General features: G+C 44.4%; 2 protein-coding genes and 1 long non-coding RNA gene across 3 annotated transcripts in view; 2 read left to right on the top strand and 1 right to left on the bottom strand.

Moving 5' to 3' along the window:
* The window catches only part of LOC310823005 (inhibitor of nuclear factor kappa-B kinase subunit alpha-like), a 7716-nt gene extending 4444 nt beyond the window's left edge, over positions 1 to 3272 (bottom strand). Inside the window, exons 1-7 of the mRNA XM_083695646.1 lie at positions 2931 to 3272; positions 2695 to 2827; positions 2452 to 2546; positions 925 to 1042; positions 580 to 649; positions 356 to 444; positions 52 to 141 (exon numbers count right to left, since the gene is read on the bottom strand). Of these exons, the coding sequence (XP_083551772.1) occupies positions 52 to 141; positions 356 to 444; positions 580 to 649; positions 925 to 1042; positions 2452 to 2546; positions 2695 to 2799 (567 nt within the window). The 5' untranslated portion in view covers positions 2800 to 2827; positions 2931 to 3272. The remainder of the gene's footprint in view (positions 1 to 51; positions 142 to 355; positions 445 to 579; positions 650 to 924; positions 1043 to 2451; positions 2547 to 2694; positions 2828 to 2930) is intronic.
* Positions 3273 to 5717: 2445 nt separating this feature from the next.
* On the top strand, positions 5718 to 7260 carry LOC310822207. The gene is made up of 3 exons (XR_014554896.1): positions 5718 to 5889; positions 6998 to 7110; positions 7210 to 7260. It is a non-coding gene; the product is annotated as an uncharacterized lncRNA (long non-coding RNA).
* Positions 7261 to 7526: 266 nt separating this feature from the next.
* LOC310822234 (urokinase-type plasminogen activator-like) lies at positions 7527 to 10865 on the top strand (the record flags this gene model as incomplete). Its single annotated transcript, XM_083694582.1, has 8 exons — positions 7527 to 7663; positions 8533 to 8636; positions 8734 to 8823; positions 9094 to 9265; positions 9469 to 9617; positions 9787 to 9927; positions 10013 to 10164; positions 10337 to 10865. 8 exons carry the CDS (start codon positions 7527 to 7529, stop codon positions 10529 to 10531), a joined length of 1140 nt encoding a protein of 379 aa, XP_083550708.1. The 3' UTR covers positions 10532 to 10865.
* Positions 10866 to 12500: the final 1635 nt, after the last annotated feature.

Here is a 12500-nt window from a genome sequence, read left to right as displayed (position 1 = left end):
TTCAAATACAGAGCAGGGACCAGGGTTTGGTGTTAGGGGGTCAGGTCTCACCAGGTACTGTAGAGTTCCCACGAAGGAGGTGCAGAGACTGCCCTGGTCCAGGTCTTTAGCATAACCCAGATCTATTATCTTATGTACCAACTAGTGGAGGAGGAGAGAAGAGAAGAGAGTGCAGAGAAAAATACAGAAGGGGAGGAAAGAGGAATTACAGGATGAGAGAGATTTATGTTTGATTATGAGTTTGTACGTGTGTGTGTGTGTGTGTGTGTGTGTGTGTGTGTGTGTGTGTGTGTGTGTGCGTGTGTGTGTGCGTGTGTGTGTGTGAGTGAGAGAGAGAGAGAGAGAGAGAGCTCACCTTCCCACCCAACTCCTGCAGTACTATGTTCTCTGGCTTCAGGTCTCTGTGGATGATCTTATTCTCATGGAGGTACTGGATACCAGACCCTATGAGTGTGTTTGTGTGTTTCATTATGAATGACACAACTCAGACAATTACAATTACATGACAACAGCAGTTTACATATTTCAACATAATCTAGCCTAAGAGAGATAATACTGTATACTGTATAAACAAATTACCAACATCGCTGAGTAGCGAGAGAACTTCACTCTCCTTCAGTCCACAGCAGTTCTCAGGCTTATTCAGCATCTAAATAAGGGATTTTAGGAAAACAGACAAAAGGTGGCATCATCACTGTGTTTCATGCAAAAAAAACTGCTAAAACACTTTATATTCAAGCTTCAAAATCAGAGAAACAACCACTGATTAAACCATTAACCCCTTCAGGTGTCCCTTGGAGCACTAATTCATCAATCAGTGCATGTATGTATTTATGCTTGTACTGCTTGTTTGTCAATCTTTATCAATCTTTCCATCCATGATCTATCCATCTACCGTGCTGTATTGATTGAGCTGTAGCCTACCTTGCGCAGGTCTCCTCTAGAGCAGTACTCCATGGCCAACAGGGGAAGGTCGTTTAGAGCGATGGGACTCATCTCCTCTGGAACCTCTCTGGCTCTCACCACGTTCACATGGCTCAGCCTGGTGCAGGAGACGACACACCAGGAGACAGGAGTTAAAGAGACAACGGCACAGTAATAGTAGCGGAATTGAAGCGAGGACCTCGAGACCAGGCTTTGATACTTTCTCTATCCCTGCTTATTATGCTAATTGATCCTGGCCCAAGCGGACCTCACAACTCTACTTATGTGGGGTCTGAGGGTACCTCCAATTCTGCCAAAAAGAGTGGAGGCAATAATTTTAGCAATTAGGATTGGGATTGATGATGCGGCTGCACACCTGCAAAACTAATTGCCCCCACCCTTTGTGGGTGAAATTGGAGATACCTGGAAGGTACACAGGTACAGGATGTTTGGGAACTGAAGTGCAAGGGATATGCAGGGATATATCGTCGGGTAGGTATTTGTCTTAAATGGCGGATTTAAGTTTTAGATGTTATATGAAAATTATTATTTCTGGGTAGTATGGAAGTAGAGGACTTTAAGTTCACAATGAGGTATCGCAACCGGGAATTGGATAACGTGAAGACAGGCCACAGGAGTGAAAGCCCTCGGCAGCCAAAAATCGGGCAGCCTCGGACCCCACATACCGACATGTAATGTTTGTTATTTGGGGGTTCTGGGAGCGACAGCGTTAATACGTTACCTTCTAGGTTATGCAAATTAGTTGTGCACGCTGTAGAGACTTACTTGTAGACACACTAGTATGTGAGTGAGGCTAGCTTTTGTTGGTCCTTAGTTTTGCAGGACCTAGTTTGTACAGCTAGCCAATGTCCATGCAAAATAATGTTTATGCAGTGTTTTCGCACATACATGAAACTCGGTTGAATTTTTTAATTCATGACTTGAACAGTATTGTGCATACTTGACCTTCCAGGTTATGTAAATGAGTTGTGCCCGCTGTAGAGACTTACTCCGTAGACACAGAGATGCATTCCCTGATCATATCATTGCAATGTGCTTGATAAACTTTTCACTGTGGTAGTGCCAACCTGCTGCTACCTGAGGGAGCTGATATTGTCCATCACTACTCTACTGGACTCGGAGGAGGCCTGCACTCAGCATGTAATCTGTTCTTGCCATTGAAATAAAGACTAAACGCTATCACGAGAACTGTGCTCACCCCAAACACAGGGGCCCTGGAAGGTATTCCGTGTGCACACATTTTACTTGCATTGCATTGCATTGTTGTTGATGCAATTTTGATGTGAATAGATAAAAAAATAAATTAAAAAAACTTCCCTGTTTTATTAATTAAAAGAACAATACATTAATGTTGTTGTGTTGAGTTGGAGAACACACAGCCCCTTTCAAGAACATCATTCAGCACTAAGACAATTGAAGGGCTACATACAGTTGTGAGGTCTGCTTGGGCTAACATAATCCACGAATGCAAGTAGGCTACACAGTCAAACGGAGAAATGTACTCACTTCTTCATGATCTGTATCTCTCTGCTCCAACGGTCTCTGTTCTTGGAGTTCAGTTCCAGACGACACAGTTTCACAGCAATCTTCTCTGCTGTCTCCTACACCACGCACACGCACACGCACACGCACACGCACACGCACACGCACACGCACACGCACACGCACACGCACACGCATATAGACTTTCTTAAATGTAATGAACACAGTAACAGTTATGGTGAGTGTGTGGGCGGACGCAGAACTCACCAGGTGCTGGTACAGGTAGACGTGGCCGAACCCGCCTGTCCCAAGCCGCTCCTTTAGCTCCCACGCGCCACACAGTTGCGTCTGTCTGAGCTGGGTTCTCTCCATCCTTCCCCGCGTATCTCAATGGTTGGGACTGAAGGAGGGAGAGGGCAATGCCTCATCTTGCTTATTTAGAAGTGAGATTTTTAAGAGACTTTTGATTGCTTATATAATCACAATACAATCATATGACTTACCTCGGCTTTTTTAGGCAGGATGACAGAATACAATCATTGGATAGAATGACAATTGTCAGGACAACATCGACTCAGAGAGAACCATGAGAACCAGTTTTCCTGTAGTTCTCAGGACAGCCACCCACACACAGTACACCTTGCCTAGCTCCGTTAGCTATACAACAAGCAAAACGTAAACAAACTTGGAATGATGTCGCATCAAGCTCATTGCTAACTAGTTGGCTACTATGCAAGCGCTTTATGCATTTAGATAGTTCTAAGTTCAAACCGAATACTACACGTGCCTGGAAAGTATTTCAAGGCGATATGAAAACTATTTTCACACTGAAAACGAAAGTGCAGTCAAAAGGCAAGTATGACAAAAGCTGCGCATGCGTCATTCACAGATGCACTTCAAACATAGGCTTCAAAGCATATCACTAGAGGGCGCCAGGCATACATTCGACCAAATCTGTGCACTGGACGATGCTGCAGGAAAACATGCAGTTGAGAAAACATGCAGTTTAGATTAATCTCCTCCACCGAGTTCCTTCCTCTTTGTATGAGACAACAATGTCAGTGTTTCTTAGGTCTACTGCCCAGAGCTGTCTAAATACATGGAGCTAATGTGTGTAAAACCAGAGATGGGGTTATTATTCGAAGGACACAGTGGAGCTGAAGTGTAGACCTACTGGGAATCTGGGATGAAATGGCAGGCTGTACAACTGTACAACTGTTGTGTTGGAAATTTGTTTTGAGATCATTCATTTTTGTTTCACTATTTATTTATTTATCTATGTATTTGCACTGTGTGCGTGTCTGTTATTTCACTTTCAGCCACTGCTCTGAATTCAGTTGTATTCCTCCAAGCAGCCTGTGCGTATGTACAGTATGTCTGTATTGTTACACATGACAATACATGACTCAAGTGGTGTACACACCAGTGGTGTAGTGGATCTATGAATGGTGGTGGTATAAGCTCTGTTGACAGGCTGTTACAACATGGTAAATCATCTATGACATTACAGAAGAGAGATTATACCTTTTTTTTTTTTTTTTGCATCACCTGGTAGTTTTTCTGAGTATTGATTGTGTTTTAAGGGAATCACAGACCACTGAAACAGCGAAAAATGTTAATAACCTGTCATCACTTGGACTTCTGCTTTCTTCTGAACTTCAAAACAGAACTGGTCCTGGGTGTGTGTGTGTGTGTGTGTGTGAGGAGGGGGGGTTAGGGTTGTGTGTGTGTATGTGTGTGTGTCTGTGCGCGTGTGTGTGCATGTACATAGTGTCTCATTGTCTCACACTGACGCATGTTAGGCATGCAGCCTGCAGTGTGGTGTGTTTTATCAAAGTCTCTCCCCCAGTATCAGTCCAGGGCATATCTTGTCACCAGTGTTCCAGTGACCTCACTGAGTTAACACAGATGAGACGGAGAGGGTGTGATGGGTGAGAGAGAAGGTGAGGGTGAGAGGGGTGAGGGACAGGGTGTATTTGTGAGGGGTGAGAGAAGGTGAGGGTGTGATGGGTGAGAGAGAAGGTGAGGGTGAGGGACAGGGTGTATTTGTGAGGGGTGAGAGAAAGTGAGGGTGTGATGGGTGAGAGAGAAGGTGAGGGTGAGGGACAGGGTGTATTTGTGAGGGGTGAGAGAGAAGGTGAGGGTGAGAGGGGTGAGGGACAGGGTGTATTTGTGAGGGGTGAGAGAGAAGGTGAGGGTGAGAGGGGTGAGGGACAGGGTGTATTTGTGAGGGGTGAGAGAGAAGGTGAGGGTGAGAGGGGTGAGAGAAGGTGAGGGTGAGAGGGGTGAGGGACAGGGTGTATTTGTGAGGGGTGAGAGAAGGTGAGGGTGAGAGGGGTGAGGGACAGGGGGAGGTTGATGGCGATATAACATGAGCTAATGAGCTCATCCAATCCCTCCTCTCTCCCCTGGCGTTATCTCCCCCTACAAGTTATTACGAAAGAGAATGTGTTCTTCATCAATTTATCAGCTAAAATTAGGGTGAATTACAGTTACCCATGCAACTGTTTTTTCCCTTAGACCACCGGTAACAGGATGTATTAGTAAATCATGAGGTCACATTTCTAACTATTATGATACACCCTGGTACACTCAGAGTGGAAAATTATTACCTTTCAATGAGGTAGATTATGGTAGAATATGGTAGATTATTTTTTAGAACATATGATTTTCATAGAGCTATTGATTCATAATTCTCATTATTATTCATAATCATTGGTGTTTGTGTCACTATATGAAATCCGAAAGATCCCCAATCTACATGGCTCTACTCTACTGACACTCTTAAACACAACAAGCATGTTTTGAGTTTGGGTTTCATAAGATCAGTTGCATTAGACTACCCGTAAGCTCTGGCTATGTGACTTCATAGGAAATGTTTCTGCTTAGAAGAAACCACAACAATGTCTGAGAGGATATCATTTGTAAGTTGCTGATGAAATTTACACATCTGCCTTTTGGATTTCCATATTAGGATTGCTTTCTCCTGCGTACCACCACAGCTCTAAAGAAGTGGTTGCGGAATCATGTCAAGTGTGTGTGTGTGTCAGTAATCGGCATGACTCATTTGGTCTGGCTTCTTTGAATATTTCATTTGCTGTGACTGACACTTTATGGAACATGTCATAAAAAGTACTTGTCAATCATTCATAAAACCCCTCCCACAGCCCCTCCCACCCCTCTGCTAGTTGACTTAAAAAGGAAGACAGAGGCAAGGGCCCGACAGACAGACAGAGACTGAGCTGCAGAGGGACAATACAGCAAAGACAGAGATAAGCAGTTTGACAGCGTAACACAGTGAGAGAGAGAAAGCAACAAAGAAGAATTCTCCTGCAGGACCGTCCAGAACAGAACCATTTAAGCAGCCGACAAGAACAGAAGTCTAGAGGACATCAGCACTCAGCAGAACCAGACAGAGAAAATACCAGAGACAACCCCTGAGGTCTGAAACCTGATTAGGAGGTAAGCAGGGTTCATGCTCTCTGATTGAGACGGTTATACTGTAGCAGTGCCTCCCAGATAGGTTGTTGGTGTTGTGGCTGATCCCTTCTGGGTTGCAACTAAAGACTCCGTCCTGGTAGGATACACAGTTTTTTGCTTACTTGGCGAATTACTAAAAATAATGTAAACCTACCTTGCTGACATTACACTCAAAATCAAATTTAGTCAGATGCTTTGATAATAGGAAGACAAGGAGTTCAGGTGACTGAGTTGTCGTGGGAGTCAGAGAGATTCATTCATACTGTAATCTCACAGGCACACAGATATAATGAGTGTGTGCACACTCCGTCCAGATATGATATAGTGTGTATTGTGATACATCGTTATGTGCAGACAAATGATGCTGTGTGTGGAGTGCCCAGGTCCAACTCCTCAGAGAGACCTGAGAGAGACACAATAGATATGAAGAACCATGTTGATGTTGTCTGTCCTGTCCACTTCATTCTATTCCCTTTTTCTGAATTTCTAATCCTTCTGATCCTCTGAACTTCCACATGCATAAAACCCCTCTTTCTTTCATGAAATTTCAAATTCAATTAAATTCAATTGAAACAATGCCTCATGCAGTTTCAATTGCAGCACAAGTCCACTGTGGCAACCAAAACAGTCATCAAATAGGTTGTAATTTACACTAACAAAGATACTACTGCTGCTGTGCTGGGATAGATGTACAGTAGGTGCTGATCCTGCTATGAGGGATGGGTCACCCTGACTTAGGGAGGACATACTTCACTGAGTCCTGTCATTATGCATAGAGTGATGCATAGAGGTTTTCACACAGAGCTTTTGCTCTGTTTAGGCCAGGACTTTCTGTGTTCTCACATGTACACATGTGCGTGCGTGCGTGCGTGCGTGCGTGCGTGCGTGCGTGCGTGCGTGCGTGCGTGCGTGCGTGCGTGCGTGCGTTGAAAGTTCATGAAAGAAAGAGGGGTTTTATGCATGTGGAAGTTCAGAGGATCAGAAGGATTAGAAATTCAGAAAAAACGGAATAGAATGTTTTTATTTTGAGTGCTGAGGAAAGCATGTTTGTTTGATTTCTCATTTCTGTAAACTGGTTTTGCTTTTGCAGAAGTCCTATAAGGAAAGAGACCCCCCATATAAGGACAAGAGTAACCACTTGTGGACATGAACCTGTTACTCATTCTATCACTAGCAGCAACCATGCTCTCTAGTGTTGAAGCGGTAAGCAGAAAAGAGGAAATGAGTTTGGATATTACTTCCTTGTTTCTTTATTTAGTTTATCACAGTCTCTCTGTCTCTCTGTCCCTCCGTCTCTCTCAGGTCTCTCTGAGGAGTTGGACCTGGGCAGGATTATCATCGCCTCCTCAGGAGTCACGCACATGTGAGTCTGTTCATCTCTAATCAGTTCCTTCACAAGGCTCTGATACATAGCCCTATCACTCCATATGAGGTACATACAATCTTGTTGAATTCCAAATGGATCCCTTGCCCCTACACCAGACGCACTTGTGTTGATCTTGTCCTCCCAGAATTATATGAAATACTTATGGAATAAGGGTTTCATTTGGGATCAGGCATCCGATTGGTCTTTAACTCTGTGTGTATGTGTTCCTGTAGTGCGGTCAGCCAGAGTGTGTATGGTTGGAGATGGGAAGGACTACAGAGGTTCTGTGTCAGTGAGCAGGTACGCCCACAGGTGTCTGCTTTGGGACAAGGTTTACCATATCGGATCTCAGGCGCGCTCACTGGGACTGGGCCATCACAACTACTGCAGGTACTGTACACAGAATCTCTCTCTCTCTCTGCAGGTACTGTACACAGAATCTCTCTCTCTCTCTCTCTCTCTCTCTCTCTCTCTCTCTCTCTCTCTCTCTCTCTCTGCAGGTACTGTACACAGAATCTCTCTCTCTCTCTGCAGGTACTGTACACAGAATCTCTCTCTCTCTCTCTCTTTCTCTCTCTCTCTCTGCAGGTACTGTACACAGAATCTCTCTCTCTCTCTCTCTCTGCGGCCTCCCTATTGTGACTATCAACCCCTTAGCCTGGATTGCAACCAGTCACTTGGCACTCAATAGACATCGCAGTCCACTCTTTTGTGTGCTTAACTAGAGTTGACATGTAGAAGTCACACACCAGTGTATGGTTCTTAGTTTAGCAGTTAGTCTGCTGACACAAAGATTATCTGCAGTTTGGGGAAGTTTGTGTGTGTGGTCATCTGTGCTGATAATAGTACTCCAATACTCCCCCAAGTCCCTACATCCTCTCCTGAGTCATATCTGTGGGAATGTTTCAGTGTTACATATTAGCTTTAATATTGTTTTGATTAAAGGAACCTCCATTGTCCCTCAATCTTGTCTGGTTCCTGTGTGTGTGTGTGTGTGTGTGTGTGTGTGTGTGTGTGTGTGTGTGTGTGTGTGTGTGTGTGTGTGTGTGTCTGTGTGTGTGTGTGTGTGTGTGTGTGTGTGTGTGTGTGTGTGTCTGTGTCTGTGTGTGTCTGTGTGTGTCTGTGTGTGCGTTGGGGGGAGGGGAAGGGGGAGGTTGGATTAGGATCAGGTTGTTTTTAAGCCTTTGTGTTAACACAAGTGTCATATGATTATGGTGTATTGATTGACTGACTGTTTGATTGACTGATTGGGTTTTCAGGAACCCTGACCAGAGCCTGCAGCCATGGTGTTTGGTCAAGAGAGGAAGGGCTCAGAGGATCGTCAGCGAGTACTGTGAGATTCCCCACTGTCAAACAGACTTTGGTGAGTGCTGCTCACACACAAAACTACAATGAATGCTGTCCTGCTGTTCTACTGTAGTACAGTTTCTAACGTTCTCATTTCACTGGTTCTTCTTTAGGTTCCTCTGCTAGTACTACTACTAGTACTACTACTAGTACTACTACTAGGCCTACTCTGAGGCCTCCTCTCTCTCCATCCGTGGACACAGGTGGGTTCTCCGAGGCATTTCATTTCCAACCCATACACCCACCCACCCATACAACCACCCACCCATACACCCATACAACCACCCACCCACCCACCCACCAACCCGCCCATCCAATCCACCCAGCCACCCACCCACCCATCCCCCCCCCACCCACCCACCAACCCGCCCATCCAATCCACCCACCCACCCATCCATCCATCCATCCATCCTTTTTTTGTGTATGTTTTTTTGTGTATATTTTTTTGAGTTTGTGTATGTTTGTCTTTATAGAATTGACATGTGGAGAGAAGGTGGAGAGGCGTTTTAAGATTGTGGGTGGTGAGTTATCCTCTATCAAGTCTCAGCCATGGACAGCAGCCATCTTCCAAAGCAAACGTTTCATCTGTGGAGGCTCCCTCATAGCACCCTGCTGGGTCCTTACCGCTGCACACTGCTTTTTTGGGTGAGACACACACCACACACACACACACACACACACACACACACACACATTCACTCTGTTGTGATTGTGTGTGTATTGTAATGATTGGTGTGTTTTATGTATGTGTTCAACTGCGAGTGTGTTCTGTGTGTGTGTGTGTGTGTGTGTGTGTGTGTGTGTGTGTGTATGTGTATTAATGTGAGCATCTGGTTTGTCTCTCTCAGTTATAACACCCTCACCAAAAGCACGTTTGTGTATCTGGGGAAGAGCTCCATCAAAAAGACGGATGGTACAGAGAAGAGGTTCACTGTGGAGCAGCTAATTCTACACCAGAACTACACCAACATAAAGGGCAACCACAACAATGACATAGGTAGGTATGTGTGTGTGTGTGTGTGTGTATGTGTGTGTGTGTGTGTGTGTGTGTGTGTGTGTGTGTGTGTGTGTGTGTGTGTGTGTGTGTGTGCAGAGTGTGGTATGTTTTGGTAAGTAGAGAGCCGGGCTGACAGTGTTCTTATAATCATGATATGTGTGTTTTGCAGCCCTGCTAAAGATAAAGAGCGAAGACGGTGTGTGTGCTATACGGACAGATTATGTGCGGACCGTGTGTCTGCCTCCCCCTATCACTATGCTGCCCCCTGGAACTGTCTGCAGCATCTCAGGATACGGCAAGGAGAGACAGGGTATGACATCTAACCTTTAATTCTTATCCCTTGACCCTTACTGACACTTATTCCTAGACTAATCCTGACACTCCCTCCCCCACAGGGTATTTCTCCAATACCATCAAACAGGCAGATGTGGCGCTGATCTCCCAGAGTGTCTGCAAGAGCAAACCTTATTACGGCAAAACTTATTACCACATCACAGACAACATGTTCTGCGCTGGTAGTCCTGACTGGAAAGCTGACGCCTGCCAGGTGTGTGTGTGTGTGTGTGTGTGTGTGTGTGTGTGTGTGTGTGTGTGTGTGTGTGTGTGTGTGTGTGTGTGTGTGTGTGTGTGTGTGTGTGTGTGTGTGTGTGTGTGTGTGTGTGTGTGCGCGTGCATGCGTGCATGCATGTGTATTGACGCTTCTCTCCTTCCCCCTGCAGGGAGACTCTGGAGGACCTCTGGTGTGTGATGTTTCAGGGCGTCAATTCCTGTTTGGGGTGGTGAGCTGGGGGGACGGCTGTGCTCAGAAGCACAAACCAGGTGTGTACACACGCATCACCAACTACAACAACTGGATCTCAGAGAATACAGGGCTCCCTGCCTACACAACAGGGGCCATGTACCCCCAGAAATGAACCCCTGAGGAGAGACTAGGGGGTCAGAGAAACCTCATTTCCACAGGCAACTACTGTACCTGACAGACAGAGCTTAGCCTGATCGCAGCCAGTTTCAGACTGCTTTAATGCAAACAGGATAGGACAGACAGACAGACAGACAGACAGACAGACAGACAGACAGACAGACAGACAGACAGACAGATATCAGACCCTTGGCTTTGGATGCACCTTACCAGTGCAATCTCGATTGATCGATTGATGATTCAGTGTATTGGGTTATTTTTGCCATTTCAAGTTTATTTATCAACATATTTATTTACAGAAGACAATCTTTTAAATCACATATTTTGTATCAGTGTGTGTGTCTGTGTGTGTGTGTTGGGGGGAGGGGAAGGGGGGGTTATATTTTCAAACATTTCATCATGGTTCGTATTTATTAATTGGTGTGTGCAGTTTAAAAAAAAAAAAAAAAGATGTTCGAAGCAGTGTTTAATATTCATTTTATAGTGATTTTGTTTTATTTGCGATATTATTTTGTATTATTCTGTATATATTCTGCATGAGGCTGGCTCCTATGTATAGCTCAATTTTAATGTTTCATTGTGCATCTGTTTTTCAAGCTAAAATAAACATTTTACTGCACAAAAATGTCTCAAACATTTTGGTCATCCACCTTCCACACTTATATTCTGTGGAGTCCATTATGACTCCTCTGTACTGGCTGTACATCCACCCTCCATATGGTGCCCCAGAGTGCAGCTGTGTGGGGAACCATCAGTGTATCTAATGAGGAATTGATAAACATTTGCATTCATTCAGAAATATTAAGGAAGGATAAACCATGATGTTCACAGTTCCATCACATACACTCCATGGATTCCTCTGGAATCTGCAGCTTCCCAGATGGAGCTGCCACAACCCACTGCCATGAGGTCATTTATTGTACAAGAAAGACAAAACAGCAGCATCATGTACAGAAAACACTCCTCAGCTGGACAAATAGGTGGTCCCCTGATCCACGCTGCTGTGTTTTGATGGAGGTCATGTCATTTTATTTTGTGTGTGTGTGTGTGTGTGTGTGTGTGTGTGTGTGTGTGTGTGTGTGTGTGTGTGTGTGTGTGTGACTGTGTGTGTCTGTGTGTGTTTGAACCATGTCACAAGATTGATTTGTTGGACTCCATGTGTACCCTTCAACTGAATGCCATGTATGTCATAACCATCACAGTTTACACGTGTGAATTCCTAAAGCTAAGACATGGAGTTGTGGTGTATCATAGATATTCCTTCATGAGCATTGGCTCTTACTTACCACTAGAGGACGCAGTCTTATAACTACACTGGTACTGCAGGTTCTCCTAATTTCTGTCTTCATTGGAAATAATGTAAACTTGTGGAATAGTGAGGGAGCCAACAGGGCAGTCAGCCTGAAAGGGATGATCATATCAAATCTTGTATTCATTTGAATATTGTGTATGATATAATAGAATATAATAGAATATAAGAGAACAGAATAGAATGCACTTATATATTATTCAGGACTTCGCGCGAAGTACGGGAGATTCCCGTCCATGCTCGCTCACGTCAAATTTCGCAGGATGTCTATAGGTCGGAATTCTCCCAGATACACGGTTATACGGACCTGTTTTCATGCAGTGTTAGGGGTGTAAGATGTATCAGTGTCCCTCTGTGTAACAAGAGGAAATTCAGTCAGATTGGAAACCTCTATCGGTTTAAGATGTTTCAGATGTTAAAGACTCATTCTCAGACTCAGGACCTGTGATTAATGTGTAACCCTCTTTCCATTCTATGTTATTGTTGATTAATATTGTTATTCATTGTTGTCTGAAAATGGTCATTTAAGAAGGACTAATATTGAAAATATGGTTTTCAATCTATTTGAGCTCAATAAGGATAATAATGCGGATCATATAGGTCTAGGTAGGATTGATCCTGATGTGAACTGTTTCTATATAATAAATTAGCCTTG

The sequence above is a fragment of the Argentina silus genome, assembly GCF_951799395.1.
Source record: "Argentina silus genome assembly, chromosome: X".
Taxonomy (NCBI): Eukaryota; Metazoa; Chordata; class Actinopteri; order Argentiniformes; family Argentinidae; genus Argentina; species Argentina silus.
Note: the sequence above shows the minus strand (reverse complement) of the source record. Positions and strands in the feature narration are given on the sequence as shown.